Source organism: Diceros bicornis, chromosome 34 (assembly GCF_020826845.1).
Source record: "Diceros bicornis minor isolate mBicDic1 chromosome 34, mDicBic1.mat.cur, whole genome shotgun sequence".
Taxonomy (NCBI): Eukaryota; Metazoa; Chordata; class Mammalia; order Perissodactyla; family Rhinocerotidae; genus Diceros; species Diceros bicornis.
Genome location: NC_080773.1, coordinates 24,121,296 through 24,139,161, shown reverse-complemented (window position 1 = coordinate 24,139,161; position 17,866 = coordinate 24,121,296). Strand labels below are relative to the sequence as shown.

Below are 17,866 nucleotides of genomic sequence, written 5' to 3'. Positions count from 1 at the left end.
CGGTGATTACGTGGGGATTCTGAAGGATAAAGGGAGATGGAAGCCAGAAGGAGGGACCTGGCGTGATGCAGCACTTAGGCTAATGGGCAATGACGGTGCCTGCCCTCAGTCTTGGGACACAGAGATGGGAACATGTCCTCCCCCTGGCACTGGCTCCTTCTGCGGCTGGCTCCCAGTCTGCTGGGCACTTAGGTGGATGGCAGCATGGACCCGTGCCCCAGAAACACACTCACAGACACACCACCAGGGCTCCCAGTGATTTAATCCCTAAACACAACCTTTCCCCTGGCATTCAGAGCTACCTGCTCTTTCCCCTGACCCCCAAGCTGGACCAGGAAGGCCGTGATTCTGGCCCTTAGCCACAGCCCATACTACCCCTAGCCTGCCTGTGATTCAGACACCCAGGTTCAGAGCTGGCCTCCAAGATCATCTCCCATCCCAGTTGCCCCTCGAAAGCCGAGCTTTCCAGCATCAGCGAGATCTGGAGAATCCCAGGACCCTCACCCTCAGTGAAGTGGGGAATCATCCTGGTGGAAAGGCCCTTGGAGACCTTCAAGTTCCAATGCCCCATTTGTACAGATGGGGAAACTGAGGCAAAGCGAGGGGAGTGATGTGCCCAAAGTCACACAGTAAGTTAGAACAGAGTTGGGATTTAGAGCAAAGCTTCCTGGATCCTTGTAAAGGATCTTATTCCAATTAGCTCAAGCTCAATTTCTAACCCTTCTGTAGGAACCACGGGAAAAAATAGATAGATATCTGTATTTATATTATATATGTATAATACATGTATGTATAACATCTTTAAGAAATAGACACACATTGCTAGGTGTAGAATTCCAGAGGATTGCAGACTCACCAGCCTTGGGCCTCTCCCTTCCCTTGCCCAATAAGTAGCCCTGTTACCCACACCTTCTAGGTCAGCCCAGAAATGCTGCCTATCGAGTCCTGAGTCCACCTCCTAGAACTGCCAAGTTCTAGGAGCTGATTAGAACTTCCAGGTTTTGATAATGGACAACTCTGGATCCCTGGAGCCTTGATTCCTTTGGCATTACAGAACCACAAAGAAGTCATGTGGAATCATCAAGATTCTCAACTCCACTGGGCAAACTGGAACCAGCCAATCTCAGACATATCTAGGATCACCACTCCTTCTTTGACTCTATGATCAATCTAGAGCCACAGAATCCTGATTCCTTTGGACATTCTAGAATGGCACTTAAAAAAAAAAAACCTGTGGATCATTTAGAAGCATTGATTATCCCCTCGCTTCGATGTTCTACAGCCAGTGGTCTGGAGTTATCTAATATCAAGAACTCCCAGTCTGTCACTGTAGTCCTTCTAGACCCACAGACTCACTATTGTTTTGTGCATTCTAGAAACATAAGTCTAGTTTCTGGAGTAGTTCAACTCCCTAGGTCAAACCTGTTCTAGAATTACCACTGCTTGTCTCTGTGGTCAATCTAGATTCACAGAATCTCAACTTTGGGGCTTTCTGGAACCACAAGGTCTTTTGTTGACTTGCAGTCAACATTCCTTGTCATTGGTCAATCAAGATAGTCTTGAATTCTTGGGGCATTCCATAACTTTCCCTCCTTAGGTGGTGTAGAAAAAATGATTTGCTACTTGGTTGGCTGAGTCTAGAAGCAACAGTCCCTTGAATCTTTGGTCAATCCAGAGCTACAAACTCTTGATCTCTATTGCTGCTCAAGAACTGCCAACTTCCTCTCCCAGAGACAGTCTATACCATTGATTCCTGACCCTGCTCAACAACCCAAGTCAGCCGTATAGAGGAATCTGGAACCACCGGTCCTTGCCTCTCGGGTGGTCCAGAATTCTGGATCCCTCAGCTCTGGTGAGGCTCAGGAATCGGGCTGACAAAGGGGTCTCAAGAGGGAGCATGGAATGCAGAGGAATTAAGGTCCAGTATGTCTGTGGTGGGTCCACTAGGCATGGCAGAGCTTCACCAGCTAATAATTTATCCAGCAGGCCTGTTGGTCTTGGGAAATACCTGCCCCCATCCCAGGAGAGGGCCAAATCTCTCCATCTTGCTACCTCTGGGAAGGGAGTACAAATAGGGAGACACCAGCTCACATCACGGGGGCAGGGTCAGCGCCAGGGTTGGTGTGAGTACTCGGGGGCTGGCAGCCTCATCTTCTGCCTCTGCCCCATCCCCCTCCTTGGTTTCCTCTTCCTCCTCTTCCTCCTGGCAGCAGCTCAGAGCAAGTTCATTCTCATAACAAAATGCAGCCAGAGAGCCAGGGAAGCTAGACTTGGGGCTGTGGGAAGCCTGCTCTGCCCGTTCATCCAGCTCCTTGGCGCTGCAGACCGGTGTCCCTGGGACCTCGTAAGTGCGATGGAAGTGGCGATAGTCGACCTCATACTGGGAGCCACGCTGGAAGAGGACTGGCTCAAAACGATGGCCCCAGAGCAGCTCACCAGGAAGGTAGGAAGAGCGACACTGTGTGGTCATAGCCGTGGCCTCAACCATGCCCTCGAGAATGACCACCAGCTCAAAGTCGGCCCGGGCTAGCTCGGCACGTCCTAGTTCATACAGAGGACTGGCAGAGTCGATCTCGTGCACGATGGTGATGGGAGACACGAGGAAGATGCGATCGGTGCCACCATCAAAGCCCACGTCCACATCCTGGTGGTCCAGCGGGATGTACTCACCCTCTGGGGTCACGCGAGGCTGCAGCGAAAAGTGAGGGGCCAAAGATAGACAGCAGGGAGCACAGAGATGAACAGAGACAGGGAGAGAAAGGAATGATATAGAGAAAGAGGAGGGCAGCGACCGGCAAGGGTCGGGGTGGGGTGAGAACATGGAGCCAGAGAGAGGGGGATGGTGACCCAGACAGAGAGGAGGACAGAGACATGGGGAAAGGGACAGAGACCGAGAGAGGGAGACAGAGCCCCAGGGAGGGGAGGATGGAGGCTCAGAGATAAAGAGAGAAGGACAGAGTGATATTGGCAAAGAGCCACAGAAATCAGCAAGTCAGAGACGAAATTAAAGAGGCAACAGAAGAGAAGGACATCCAACCAGCAATTGGACCAGTCCCACAGACTTCTGGGAGAGGCAGTATCCCTCCTGGTGTCTCTAACAGTCAAGCAGGCGACTAGGGGGTCGGGGCGGGGGGCGGGACGGGACGGGACCCATTCTTTTGCAACTGTCTCCGGGAGCCCGCAGGCGCTGCTGGGAGTTGTAGTTCCCACCACCGCCCCATCCTCCCTCTCACCCACGTCCAACCTCAGCTCAGGGTTGTTAAGTGTCTTTCCTTGGGCGAGGGCAGCTACTGCCTCAGAATTTGTTTGCGTAGTTTGACCACAATTCTAGAAACACTAAGTTGCCTTCTTCAGGGCGCCGTTACTCAAGGGGCCAAGGGGAGTTGTAGTTGTTTTTTTTTTTTTTTTTTTAATAATTTTATTTATTTATTTTTCCCCCAAAGCCCCACTAGATAGTTGTATGTCATAGTTGCACATCCTTCTAGTTGCTGTATGTGGGACACAGCCTCAGCGTGGCCAGAGAAGCGGTGCGTCAGTGCGCGCCGGGGATCCGAACCCGGGCCGCCAGCATCGGAGTGCGCGCACTTAACCGCTAAGCCACGGGGCCAGCCCTCGTAGTTGTTTTTTGCTTTTTGCTCAGAAGTTAAAATTCAAGAATTTCCCAACCCCTGCCCTGTACTCCTCCAAGCAAGACCCTGGTGGGAGAGACTGGGCCACTGAGGTAGCGAATGAAGTCTCCCACAAATGCTGCAGGACCCCCATGCCCAGAGGTCATGCAGAATTGTGTTCACGTTTCTGCAGGTGCGAGCTGCACCCATCTTCGAGCCTACATCTCCCACAATCCCATAGGGGCCTGCCTCAAGTCATAGTCCATTCTCTGTACCACAGTGTCAGCTGAGAATCGTAAATCTGAGCCGTGGTTTACACCACCCCCAAACCTACATCATCTCCTCAGACCACCCCATCTGGGCACTGTCTCTGCCCCCAGAGGCTTCTGGGAATTGTAGTTCGGAGCCTTTACAGCCCAGGTGTGGCCCTCTCAGGTCTAGATTTCCCACAATCCCATAGAGGGCCGATCCTCAAGCCACAGGAAGCTCTTTATGTCTCCAGATCTGTTTCAAGTCTAGGCCTCCAAGAAGAAATGAAGAGGTCACAGACTTCTCTCTTTGGTTTACATCTCCTACAACTGCTCCCCCAACCAGCCTCTGTCCAGAAGCGGGGCGGGAGGGCCCCTGCCCAAGAGACTGCTGGGAATTGTAGTCCACGCACCCTCCAGGTCCCACGCACACCTCGCCCTCAGGCCTACATCTCCCACAACCCCCCAGGGCTCCCGCCAGCGCCACGAAGGGCCCCGCCCTGCCTCCCGGGGCCGCGGTCCTCCACCCCGGCGACCCGCACCTGCAGCAGCTGGGCACGCACGTGGGCCTCGACGAGGTGGCTGCGGCGCAGGTTGCCCACGCGCCACATGAGGCAGAGGCGGCGGTCGCGCAGCGCCACGACGGCGTTCTCGCTGAAGACGAGCGTCTCGTTGCGCTTCTTGGGCTTGGCCATCTTGGCCATGACGGCGCCCACGACGAAGGCGTCGAGCACGCAGCCGGCGATGCACTGCAGCACCACGGCGGCCACGGCGGCCGGGCACTCCTCGGTGACGCTGCGCACGCCGTAGCCGATGGACGTCTGCGTCTCCAGCGCGAAGAGGAAGGCGGCCAGGAAGCTGGCCACCTGCGAGAAGCAGGGCGCGGGCGGCGGCGGGGCGGCCAGGTCGCCGTGCAGCGAGGCGATGAGCCAGAAGGCCAGGCCGAAGAGCAGCCAGGAGGCGAGGAAGGAGCAGGAGAAGAGCAGGCACATCCAGCGCCAGCGCACGTCCACGCACGTGGTGAACAGATCGCTGAGATAGCGCGCGCCCTGGCCGCCCAGGTTCACGAAGCGCACGTTGCAGTGCCCGTCCTTCTTGACGAAGCGCCCCCGCCGGCGTCCCACCGGCTGCGGCGCCCACCCGTTATGGCACAGCCCCGGCCCGGCCTCCTCCTCATCGACCGCCCGGCTCTCTCCTGACTCCAGGGCGCCGCTTAGGCGGCGCAGGGCCCTGGCCAGGCCCATTGGGTGGGGGCACCCCCTCCACTTGGCCTAGTGGGGGGCGGGCGCCCCAAACCTGCGGGGACAAGAAACAAGCAGCAGCGTCAGGGGGGCCGGGAATGGGTGGACTTCTCAAGCAGGCATGCTCCCTGGGCCGTAGCGGCCTCATCTGGCAAATGGGTGGAAGGATACTCATCTTGAAAGTCAGAACAGCACCCATCAACAACCATGACAATACTACTATGGGAGATACTGTATAGCAACAACAGCAGCAAAACTGTAGCCATAACAACAGCGTTATAGCAAGCACCACAGTAATTAGAGCTGACATTTATACAGTGCCAGACACTGTTTTGAGCGGATTATGTGAATTGACATGTTTGAGCCTCACAGCAAGGTAGACATTATCACCCCCATTTTACAGATGAGGAACCGGAGGCCCAGAGTGTTTAACTTGCCCAAGGTCACAGCTGAGTAAACTGGGATTTGAGTGCTAGCAAATTCAGAGTCTACTATGTAGTTAACTGCTTCCCAGCATGGAGTCAGCTTTGAGAGATGAGCCTGGCTCTGAGGTCACCTATGGTTCAAAAATAGGCTCAGAAAGCACAGGCAACAAAAGGAAAAAAAGTAGATAAACTGAACTTCATCAAAATTAAAAACTTTTGTGCTTTGAAGGACACCATCACGAAACTGAAAAGACAATCCATCAAAGGGCAAAAATAGTTGCAAATCATATATCTGAGAAGGAATTTGTTTCTAAACTCTATAAACAGCCCTTACAACTCAATAATAAGAAAACCTGGGGCTGGCCTGTGGCCTAGAGGTTAAGTTCAGTGTGCCCTGCTTTGGCAGCCTGGGTTCGGTTCCCGTTGTGGACCTACAAGGCTTGTTTGGGGCCGTGCTGTGGTGGTGACCCACATACAAAATAGAGGAAGACCGGCACAGATGTTAGCTCAGAGCAAATCTTCCTCAGCATAAAAAAGAAAAAAAAAAAAAAAAAGCCCAATTTAAAAATAGGCAAAGGATCTGAATAGACATTTCTCCAAGAAAGATATATAAATAGCCAATAAGCACATGAAAAGATGCTCTACATCATTAGCCAGCAGGGAAAGGCAAATCTAAACCACAGTGAGATACCAATTCACACCCACTAGGATGGCAATAACAAAAGAAAAAATAAAATAACAAGTGTTGGCAAGGATATGGAGAAATTGGCAATCTTATACACTGCTGGTGGAATATAAAATTGTGCAGCTGGTGTGAAAAACAGTCTGGCAGTCCCTTAAATGGTTAAATGTAGAGTTACCATAGGACCCAGCAATTCAACTCCTAGATATCTACGCAAAAGAAGTAAAAACAAGTGTCCACACAAATACTTATACACAAATGATTGTAGCAGCGTTATTCACAATAGCCAAAAGATGGAAACAACCCAAATGTACATCAATTGATAAATGGATCAATAAAATGTGGTATATCCGCACCAGGGACTCCTACCCAGCAATAAAAAGGAACGAAGTACTGACAGATGCTACAACATAGATGAACCTTGAAAACTTCATGCTATGAAAGAAGCCAGTCACAAAAGATCACATATTGTATATTTTCATTTACAAGAAATAGCCAGAATGGGAAAATCTATAAATTGAGAAAATAGACCAGTGGTGCCTAGGACTGGGGAGAGAGGGGGATTGGGCAGTGGTAGCCAGAGGACGTGGGATTTCTTGTTGGGGTGCTGAAAATGTTCTAAAGTTGATTGTGGTTGCACAACTCTGTGAATATACTAAAAAACATTGAATTGTACACTTTAATATGTGAATTATATGGTATGTGAATTATATTTCAATGAAGCTGTTCGAAAAAACAAAAACAAACACACAAAAAAACCCTGGCTCAGCCCTGATCCTCAGATCTTGGGCAAATCTTTCTGAGCCACAGTTTCCTTGATTGTAAAAATGGAGAAATTGGACTTCTTTCTCCAGGTCAGGAAGGGCCTTCCAGTCATACAGACCCTGGGGCCCAATCCTGGCTCAGTTGCCGACCCACTATGTGCCCTGAGACCACTGGCTTCCTTTTCTGGAGCCTCAGTTTGCTCATCTGTTGAATGGGCATTAAAAACCCTCACTTTGAAAGGAAGAGGGATCCAGAAGAAAGACCTTGGGCTTTTTTTTTTTTATTTATTTTTTCCTTTTTTCTCCCCAAAGCCCCACAAGATAGTTGTATGTGGTAGTTGCACATCCTGCTAGTTGCTGTATGTGGGATGTGGCCTCAGCATGGCCAGACAAGCGGTGCGTCGGTGCGCACCCGGGATCCGAACCCAGGCCGCCAGTAGCGGAGTGCGCACTTAACCGCTAAGCCACAGGGCCAGCCCAAGACCTTGGGCTTTTTAATCAGGCAGCTCCAGGTTGAATCCTGGCTTGGCCACTTACTAGCTGTATGACTGGTGGCAAGTCTCATCTCTTCCTGAGCCTCTGTTCCCCGATCTGGGCGATGGAGGGAATCCGGACAGGGTGGAGGAAAGGTGGAGAGAAGGGGGTGGGCGTGGACCTACAGGCCTCGTCATCCACCAGCAGCTGCAGGGTTATTACCATCCAGCCCTGTGGTGGAGGGACTTCCAGGATCTATCTGGGCTGGGGGTTAAATATTTTGTGTATCACTTCCATCAATATTTACCAAGCACCTACGTACTCGGTGCCCCCTGTGCCAGGCCCTGCAGATCCTCATGGGCTTCTTGGCAGGACTGGGGGCACTTAATCCAAGGAGAAGGCATTCAGTTGACATCAAGTTCAACACCACTGGGCCCCCTCCCTGACCCCCAGCTCTGCACCTGCTGTTCACGACCACCTGGACAGCTCTGCCACGTGGGGTCTATTACGCCCACTCTACAGAGGCAGAGCTGCAGCTCAGGTCAGGGTGGACTGGGCCTGGCTGTGTCCAGCGCCCATGATGTGCCCCAACCTTGACTCTTTTCTCATCCTCACAACCCTGGGCATTAGAGATCTTTTCTTCTAAAAAGAGGAAACTGAGGCTCAACGCTGAAGGGGGCAGGTTTGAGGTCAGAATCCAGGCTCCAGCCTCTATCTTTGCAGCGATCACACTGAGCCCCCAGGCTGGGCCTCCTCACGCCCTCTCCCCGTCTCTAACCACAGCTCTTGGATGTGGGGACTTTGCTTTTTTTTAAAGCAAACTGAGGCGGTGAGGCCCATCCCTTGTCTCACGTCCCTCAGCCGGAACGTGGGAAACTCTGGACTCCCACCTGGGCTTCTCGGTGCCCAAGCCTGAGTGACGAACCACGGACGACCCTAACAGGTGCGCTCCTGTTTCCTGAGCACCTACTAGGTCCCGGGCCTCGTAAGGAGCTCACCGACGTCTGCAGCCCACCCACTGGACTCCACCAGACCCCGCCGCACACCCTGACTGTTCAGGACACTGGGAGGGCCAGATCATCCATCGCTGTTTCACAGGTTGGGGAACAGCCTCAGAGACCCAGCCAGACCCACGCGGTGCCGGGGGTGGGGTGTCTGTTTGGTCCTGAGCCTTCCCAACCCAGGACTCTCCTCCTAAATCCTTGAGTCCCATTCTCAACCCTGTGAGGCAGACGATACCATGTCCATTTCACAAAGCCGACTGGGGTCTTCACCTCCAGGGGGCCCTGTCTGTGTCCAACATGGCCCAGCTCACAGGGTTGGATGTGACTTGGGCTCAGGGCACCACCCCTCCCCCGCAAAGGCAGGACAGGAGGGAAAAGGATCCGAAGCCTGAAGTCCTCCCCCTTCTTCCCCCTGACCTGCGAGAGCAGCTTAATGTTTCCATATAAAGGAGACCCGGGGCTTAAGGTGCAGCAACTTCATGTCAAAGTCACTGTCTAATCTGGGCCAAGAAGCCCTGTCCCCGGCCCCAACCTCCCTCCCCTAAAGAAGTACTTTCACTTCCCCCAGACCCTGGGTGCCCCCCCTCCCCCAACTACACATGGGGTCTGGGCAGCAGGTTGGAGGGCAGAGACAGGAGGCAGGGCACAGACTGAAGAAAGACAAGGGTACAGAGGTTCCGAGTGGGCACGAAGAGAGGGGTGCTGAGAGGGAGCTCCGAGAAAGAGGGAAGGACAGAGACGGGTGGGGGGGGATGGCAAAGACCCAGAGGGAAAGGAGGACAGAGACCCAGAGAGAGGGAGACAGAGACCCAGAGATGGGAATAGAGATCCAGAGAGAAGAGGAGGACAGAAAAGAGACAGGCAGACTAGGAGCCAATTGGGAAAAAGAAGTGGAGATCGTGTCTTAGGAAATGGAATGACAGGGAGACAGAGTTGGGAAAATAGACAGATGGAAAACAGAGATGGGGCAAGGAAGAGAGGCTCTCACTGAGGGAGGATGGCGGGAGGCAGAAAATGGAGATGATGTCAGAGTTAGAGGCACCAGATCTGGGGGGAGAGATTGTTCTGGGGCTGGAATCTGTCACTGAGGGTAAGACAGGACCTCCCTGAGGGGGGACAGTGAGGATGCGGGATGTTGAGGCAGAGACGGCTGAGCTAGGAGGATGGGGGTGCAGGAGGTAGGATGGCTCTCAAGGCCAGGACTGCTCCCAGGGCCCTGCATGGGGGCACGTACCTGCTGGGGCAGCCCACCCCCATGTCCTCCACCGGGGGCTCCTCTGCTCCGGCCAAGGGGAGGCCTCTGTGGTGCTGAGGGGCTGCGGTCTGTCCTCAGCCCCAGGGGCCTTGTGCTGGGGATGCCCGACCTCTGTGTCCACAGGCGGATCAGAGGCCTGGCCGGAGGGGGGGCAGGGGGTGGGGCCAGCTCAGAGCCGCAGAGCGGGAGCCAGGGAGGACGGCCAGGCAGGACGGCTGGGCCACAGCCCAAGCAGGCTGGAGAGGAGCCGGTGGCGGAGGAGAGACACAGAAGGGGGAGGGGGCCAGGAGACACAGGAAGATGGGGACACAGATGAGGGAACAAAGAAATGGTGAGATAATGATAAGGGACAGTCAGGGAAGGATGGAGACATGGAGGGCTCCCTGGTTCCCCCTGAGACAAAGCCTTAAAAAGTTGGGGGGACAAAGGTGAGAGACCGGGAGTGAGTTCCAGATGGAATAGAATTTGGGGAAGGCAGAACTGGAGAGCACCCAGTGGGCTGAGGGTTGGACTGCATGGGGCAGGGACTCCCAGTGGCCTCTCCCAGCCCAGAGGCCTAGGGACAGATTGCTGCCTCCTCTGCCCGTTTTCTCACAGCCAAGTGGCCAGGACGAGTCTCACACACATCAGGCCTCATTCTGGTCCTTTATTGCCTCTCAGGAGCGCCCCCCTTCCTCCCTGCAGAGCGCCTGTCTTTGGCACAGGGAGGAGAGAAGACCCCACACAGCCCCCACTGGGAAGTCCGGGCCCACCCAGCTGGCAGGAACACAAAGGGCAAAACCAAATTCTGCTGGAGGAACCCACCTCTCAAATTTGGTCCAGCCATTGTAAAGCACTTGAGTTCCCTGGGGGAGACCAGCAGCCAAAGCTGGGTCTTGGGGCAGAGATGTCAAAGGGTCAAGCCAGGTGCCACAGTTGACAGAATATCCAGGCCCACCTGGGAAACAGCCAGCGGAGTCCTCTGACAGGTGGTGGTGGTGGTGGTGGGGCACTGGGCCAAACCAAGTCTTTGGGTGGGAGGGGTCACTGGACTCAAAGGCAGTGGTTTTACAGAGCCTTGGGTCAAACCAAGTCCTTTGGTTGGAGGAGGGGGGTCACTGGACCAAACCAAGTAGTTTGAGAGAGTCACGGGTCAAACTATATCCTTTGGCAAGGGGGTCATCAGGCCAAACCAAGTCCTTTCAAAGAAGAGTAAGGCCAAGAGAATCCATCACGGCGGCCAATGGGCCGAACTAAGCCCTTCTTTTGGAGTGGGGCTGGTCAACAGATCTGAATGAGTCCCCTCAGGGGAACCAACCTCATCTTCAGTTCCCAAGTGGAAGGCCAGGCCAGATGCCGCGGGGCGCCTCAGACGCTGATGGTGCGGAAGATGGTGAAGCCAGACAGGGCGGTGCTGACCAGGACACCGGGGCACTGCGGGTGCCAGTGCAGCTCCTTCAGGTCTGTTTCGCCCTGGTGCACGAAGAGCAGCTGCTCGGGGAGGTCCGCCAGCCTGGGGTCGGTCTCCGTGTCACCCGCCTCGGGGTCCCGCTCCACTGCCAGGTCCCACTGTGTGATCTGGTTGTCTGCACCCGAGGCTGCGAAGACCCCACTGTCCTGGGGGTGCCACTCGACGGACGTCACGGGGGCCACGTGCTGCTTGAAGGTGGCCACGGGGGAGCCATTCTACAGGAAGATGGGCGTCAGGGGCTCTGAGCACCTCGGCTTGACTCCTGGGGTGACCCAGGCAGAGCCCCCTACCCCTCTCGAGCCTTAAGGTTCAATCAGAGCTCCCCCACTCATGCCCCCACACGCCCAGATTTTCTGAAAGGGACGGAGGGCGAAGTACAGCTGGTAATAAAGGTGTGACGGCCCAAGGGCTGCGAAACGTGATTTCACTAGCAGACAAGCCCCTCCCAGCTCCAGGTCACAAAACCCCCACCCCTTCTCCTCCCTGGGCGTGCCTTAGCTTCCCTTCCTATAAAAGGGAAAGGTGGCTCTCCACGTGCTCTCCCCTGATTCTGTGCAGGCCTTAGAGGGGGGCAGAAGCACGACTCCCCGGCTCCAGAGAGGGAGCAAAGAACAAAGGCACTCTGGCTATAGAAAAAGTGCTGCTGGGGACTGGAGTCTCTCTAATTTGGAGAAGTGGCTCCAAAGTTCCAATGGTCAATCAACTCCTCCATGTGACCTGGCCACACACCTGCCTTCGGGGCTGGAATCTATTTCTAGAAGCCTCCCCAGGGCTGATTCTATAGAATCCAGTACTATGGAGGGGAAAAAGAAATTACAACATAGTGGTCCTAGAAAGGCATGGTGCCATATGAAATGACAGCTTTGTCCAGAGGAAAGCCAGAAGCTGCAACTTCTGCCCACAGCCCCACAGAGTGAACTCTTAGCTGGGCTGTTACGTCCTATCTGCTCCTGTCCTTTCTGTGCCTCAGTTTCCTCTCCTGCGATGAGTGAGGTGGGCTCCAATTCTCAGCGGATTCTATAAAAGCCACTAAAAGAAGAACTATAACTCCCTGAAGCACTTGAGCCCCTGGGCAGCACAGCTGGCTGCACGGCTCTCCCAGGGGCAGATGGGAGTTGTAGTCTCTGCCGCCACTCAGCCTCTTCTGTCTCCTGTCAACGCTCCCGCTGGCAGAGCGAGCGACCCCATACCAGCCACACACCCTCCTCTTGCTGAGCCTCTTTCCTCATCTGCACCCTGAAGGGCCTGGACCTCAGTTCGAAGGGCCTTCCCATCTCAGGAGGGAAAGCCACAAATCCTAGAGGCTGGGCGAGTACCTTGAACTGCCGCAGGTCCCAGACTTTGAGGGCCCCGTCGTCCCCGCCGCTGAGCAGGAAGGGCTCCCGGCGACTCCAGCTGATGACGTTGACGTCCCCGTCGTGGGCGCTGGCGGTGGTGAGCATGCAGGCCTTGCTGGGGGCTGCCCGGATGTCCCAGATGCGAATGGAGGCGTCCGCTGAGCAGGAGGCGAATACCTGGACAAGGCAGAGTCTGAGTGACCCGTGTACCCCACCCCACCCTGCAGACCAGGGACTAGTGGTGGGCGACCCTCTCTTTTAGTGTCCCCCTCACTAGGACCTGCTCCCAGCCCCCTCCTCCCCCAAGACCCAGGAGTCCAGGCCCCCAGCCCTCCCTCACCGTGTCCTCAGTCGGGGACCACTGTAGGTCCTCCACGGAGCGTGTGTGGCCCACAAAAGGCCGCTGGTCCACGTGCCAGGAGCCGCCATCCGCAGGCGTCCAGAGGTGGATGTTCTTCTGACAGTCACCAGTCAGCAGGCGCCCTGGGGAAGGGAGTCAGGACGCCGCCTGGTCCCAGCTGGCCACAGCTCACTCCCCTCTGTGGAGTGTTAGCACCCACCCCTGCTGGGGACCCTGTTCCCTCCCACCCCTCAGGACCAAGTCCCACCCCGGGGACTTACCCGGCACACGGGAGGACCAGTCGAGTGCAAAGCCCTCGCCCATGTGGCCAGCAAAGGCGAAGATGGGCTTCACCCGGGCCTGCTCATCCCGGAGGAAGGTCGCCATGGCCTGGGGGTCATCCACCACCTGCAGAAGCCGCCGCAGCGCGAACACCTCCACCTGGCCCTTCTCTGACCATACCGCAGCCACCGGCTCCTCACCCAGCCATGACACCTGCAGGGGGGAGCAGCAAAGAGGGGGGTTAGGTGGGAGGGACAGGAGGCTCAGGGTGGCGACCACAGCTCCTAGCATCCCTGAGAACCAGAACTGTGGTTCCTTGGATCCCCCAGGGCTGGGACTGCAACTCCCAGAAATCTTTGCAGGAAAGGCATCTTAGCCTACAAGACCAGCTTGGTACCTGGGACAACTCCCCACTCTGCGCTAGAGGTAGTGTTGGTGGGAGGTCACAACTCCTTCCAGGCTCCTGGTTATCGAGGCTTCAATTCCCACTAGCCCCCAGGAGTGTGTTCAGACTCCTGGTCTCTCTAACCCTCTAAATGTCAGAGAGTCACAGGCCTCAGTCCTCAGATCTCTGCCTCTGTACGTATCCTGTTCAGCCTCAAGGTTTCCAGGAGCCTTTAACCCTGACCTCTCTTCTGAACCCCAGACTCATATCGCACTCGAAACCACTCGTCCACTCGAACTTCACGAGATCAAAGTCAAGCTCCTGATCACTGACTGCACCCTCCTCCTCCATGGTATTCCCCACCTCAGGACCCAGACTGCAGAACTTGTTCCCGACTTGTTTTGTCTTCCTCACCCCCACCAGCTCCGCTGGCTACACTGAAATCGCACCACTTCCAACCCTTCTCGCTACCTCTGTTGTCATCACTCAGGCTACTACTGATGTCATCCTTTCCCTGAATTACCATACCGGTCTCCTCCCAGGACTCTGTCCTTCTGCCCTTGCCTTCCTGCAGTCTATTCTCAATACAGCAGCCAGCAACCTTGAAAACACAAGTCAGCTCCCATCTGCCCTCTAGTCTAAGCCCTCCAATGACTCCCAACTTCTCCAAATAAAAGCCAAGTCCTTACAAGTATGAGGCCCTAAATGATCTGTCTCCTCCATGCCCACTCACCAAATGCCATCACTTTCCCTTTCTTCCATTCTGCTCCAGATACACTGGTCTCCCCAGCTTCCCTCAAAACTCCTCAAACATGCCAAACGCACCCCAGGGCCTTTGCACTGCGTTTCCCTTGCCTATAACCCTGCCCCACAGATATCCTTGGCTCACTCCCTCACTTGCTGTGGGTCTTTGTTCAAATGGCACCTTACCAGTGAATACTTCCCTGACCACACTATTTAAAATAGCAACCCCACCCAGGAACTCCGTAACTGCTTTACTTTGCTTTATTTTTCTCCGTAACACTTAGGACTTTTGGACATACTACACATTAACTTTGTTTCTTCTTGTTCCTTTCCCCACTAGGATACAAGTTTCACAGAGCCACAGACCTTTTGCTCACTGTTAAATCCCCAGGGTCTAGAACAGTACCTTCAACACGGTAATACTTTAATGGAAACACACAACAAGAACTATGGGCCAAGCACTGCTCTAAATTCATACATCACCTCATTTAAATTGCACATCAACCTGATCAGAAGATGCTATAACTCTGAAGCACAAAAGTAACTCCCCCAGCCCAGAACACTTGGTAAGCAATAACCGAAAACATCTCACACTACAAGTGCTGTTTTTAGGCATCTGAAATAACCATATTACTTCATTTTATCCTCACATCAGCCCCATCGGTAAGTTTTATAACTCTCACCATCTTACAGGAAAGGAAAGTACATAAAAAGCATCCTCATAGTATCCAGCCCACAGTAACAATCATAGCAGCTAAGAAAATACCTATACACTAATATATAAAATTATGTGCCAGGTGATCTTCTAAAAGCTGAAGGGCATGGACGTGGGGGTCCATGCCCTTCAGCTGCTCCAGAGAATGTGGAGCAGACTCTTGGGACTGTTATTCACCCGAACGCGGTTGATGCCGCCATAGTGGGGCACCATAGCCAGCTCCAGCTGAGGCTTCCGCTCTTCTTCATCCTCTTCGTCTTCCTCCTCCTCCTCTTCATCGCTGCCCTCTGATGGCGGGGGCTTCGTCCCATGCAGATTGTGCATCCGAAGCATCATTAGTCTGGGGGGAAGTGTGGTGTGAGCGAGGTACTGGATGCCAGGATCCTTGCGGAGGAGGGGGCAGGAAATCCCAACTTCCGGGTCTCAGGGAGGCAGAAGCTGGAAGCCCTCCCTCCTGGGTCCTGGGGAAGGGGGAGCCGGAGTCTCAGACTCCTGGGCCTTGAGGGAGTAAGAGGCTGGAGACTTGGATTCCTGGTCCTGGGAAAGCCTCACTCACCTGTTGCTCTGGGCGCTCTCCGCCTGGGTCCCAGCACACAGATAAAGGGTAAGAGGAAGCTCTGTCCGATTGTCTCCCAGATGATCCCGGACTATGTCGAAGCTGAGACAGGGGGCGCCTGGGGATGGAAGGAGGGGCTGGAAAGTTAGGACAGGACGGAGAGATCTCAGCCCCCTTGAGTGTGATGTCACTCCTCCTAGACCCCCGTTTTCTCTTTCAAAGCGCCTCATAAGTTTAAGGCTCAAGACCAGAGCCCCTCAGGACCCCCCAAGAGTCCAGTCCCCTCTTTCCGCAGGACCCAGAAGTCCTGCTGCCCAGCCCTACCAGTCTGCGCTCGGTGGTACAGCACGTAGGCCTCCTCGTCCATGACCAGCTCCTCTCCTTCGCGCAGCGGCGGTCCCCTGCCGGGCAGGTAGACTTGGGCCTGGCCCTGGGACCCTGCGTCGCCGGACTCGGCCTCCATGGGCTCCCCAGTTTCACACGTGCGCCGCCGACCCTTGCGCGCCGCCATCTTCGAACTCTCTCACCGCCGGCGCGAAGTAATAGCGTCACTTCCGGGTTGCGCTTTCCACGCTCTGAGAGCCGCCCGGCTGCGCAGTTACCTTGGAAACCTCCTGGTTCACCAATTAGAGAGGGCGGTGGGGAGACGGTGAAGGAGAACTAAGGTAACGTCGTCCTGGCCTAGCGACGCAGGCCTGCAGATGCGGAGACGCTACACCAGCCGCCTGACTTTGGGGCGCTCTTCCGCGCAGCAGCGGCAAAACCTCCTGGGAGTTGTAGTTCTGCAGGAGTCCTGTTTCCCCATCAACTAGAGTTCTGAGCCCCGACTCCATCTTCCACCTTTGACTGCCAGTGCTTTCTTTCCACCTAATTAACTATTCACGTATGCAAATAAGAGCTCTTACTGGCAAGGAGACTGGGTTTCTGCTCCCTGAGGACCCATAAAGCCGGTTTCCGCTCCCCTACTTATGATGGCTTTAATTTACTTCAGAATGCTTGAGTGTAGACAGGATGATATTACATGTAAGTTAGACGGTTGAATCTACCGTTTAGGGGCAGTCAGTTGCCTAACCAGGCGTTCACATTGCAGCTGTGGTCAGCGAGCACTTAATCAGAAAGTCCACCCTCTGGACGCAGCTATTACAAGTGCTTCGACTCTCTTTATCGCCCGTCAGCACCAGAGGTTTGGCTAATAGGTGTAACGAAATATTAGAAATAGATTCTCATTGGTGAGATAGACGGCACTCAAGATATGTGGATTGGCTGGGATATATTAGACACCCTCCTCGCTTGCATGAACAGGATATTAAGAATCCAGCAAGCCATGGGAATGGGACTTGATCCTAAAGTGTTTTGATCCTGGATCTTTCTTGAGTTCTCTGTCCCCCCTTCTCTCTAGGTCTCTGTCTACCCTTGCCCCTTCTCAATGCTTCTCTTCTTAGGGCCTTTTCTGGCCACCTGTTTCTGAGTCTTTGTCTCTCACTTCCCTCCAGAGTCTCTGTTCTTGCTCTAATTCTCTTTCTGCCTCCTCTTTCTCTGTGGGACTTTTCTGTTTCTGTTTCCTCCAGAGAAGTTTGAGGGGGGCTAAGAGACAGACACGGAGCTCACACTTGGACTGAGGAGGCATAAAAACATGGTTTATTCCAAACACTGCAGTGTGGAACAGAAGAGTGGGAAGGGAGGTTGGTGGTGAGTGTGGACTCCCAAACCCTCCGCTCCACAACGCAGCTCCAGACCCGGCTGGAGATCTGGGAAGAGGAGGCTTTTGGGGGGGTCTGCTGGGTCATCACTGAAGGGTCGTAAATAAGGGTTGGATTTGGAGAGGATGTGGCACCTGGGGCTGGGAGTGAGGTGCGACAGGGCGGGAAGTTTTGGCCGGTTGGAGGTCGGGATCAACGCTGGGGCAGGGGGAGGCGGGGCTTCCGTTGGGGGCGTGTCCTGGGTCAAAACAGGGAAAAGCGACCGAGGGTGGAAAAGGAGGAGGGGTGTCACGGTTTGACGTCAAGGGTCTGAGTCTGGTCGGGGCACAGTCTGGGGTTCGGGTCACAGTTTGGGGTCAGGGGTCACAGTCTGGGGTCGGATGCCCATTTTTAGGGGTCGGAAGTCACAGTCTGGGGTCAGGGATTTCTGTGTGGCGGGGCCAAGGTCTGGGGTCACAGTTTGGCGAACGCGTCTCACAGTTTTGAGTCCCGATGGATGAAAGGTTAAAAACGGGCTTCCCCGGAGGCGTGGCTGGGGCCGGGGAGCTGCACAGTGATGTGGGGGCCACGGCCCCGGGCGTGGGGGTGGGGCGCGGACGTGGCGTGACCCCCCCCACCTCCCGCCCCATCTGGTGACGTTAAAAAGCCCTTGTCGG

General features: G+C 54.8%; 2 protein-coding genes across 2 annotated transcripts; both read right to left on the bottom strand.

Moving 5' to 3' along the window:
- Positions 1-763: 763 nt before the first annotated feature.
- On the bottom strand, positions 764-8,940 carry KCNJ14 (potassium inwardly rectifying channel subfamily J member 14). Its single transcript, XM_058529744.1, has 2 exons — positions 4,399-8,940; positions 764-2,689 (listed from the first exon to the last, which is right to left on the bottom strand). Exons 1-2 carry the CDS (start codon positions 5,098-5,100, stop codon positions 2,093-2,095), a joined length of 1,299 nt encoding a protein of 432 aa, XP_058385727.1. The 5' UTR covers positions 5,101-8,940; the 3' UTR covers positions 764-2,092.
- A 1,694-nt stretch (positions 8,941-10,634) lies between these two features.
- GRWD1 (glutamate rich WD repeat containing 1) lies at positions 10,635-16,135 on the bottom strand. The gene is made up of 7 exons (XM_058529743.1): positions 15,835-16,135; positions 15,511-15,628; positions 15,132-15,294; positions 13,110-13,323; positions 12,829-12,971; positions 12,468-12,665; positions 10,635-11,366 (listed from the first exon to the last, which is right to left on the bottom strand). The coding sequence occupies exons 1-7, from the start codon at positions 16,019-16,021 to the stop codon at positions 11,049-11,051; spliced, it is 1,341 nt and encodes a 446-aa protein (XP_058385726.1). The 5' UTR covers positions 16,022-16,135; the 3' UTR covers positions 10,635-11,048.
- Positions 16,136-17,866: the final 1,731 nt, after the last annotated feature.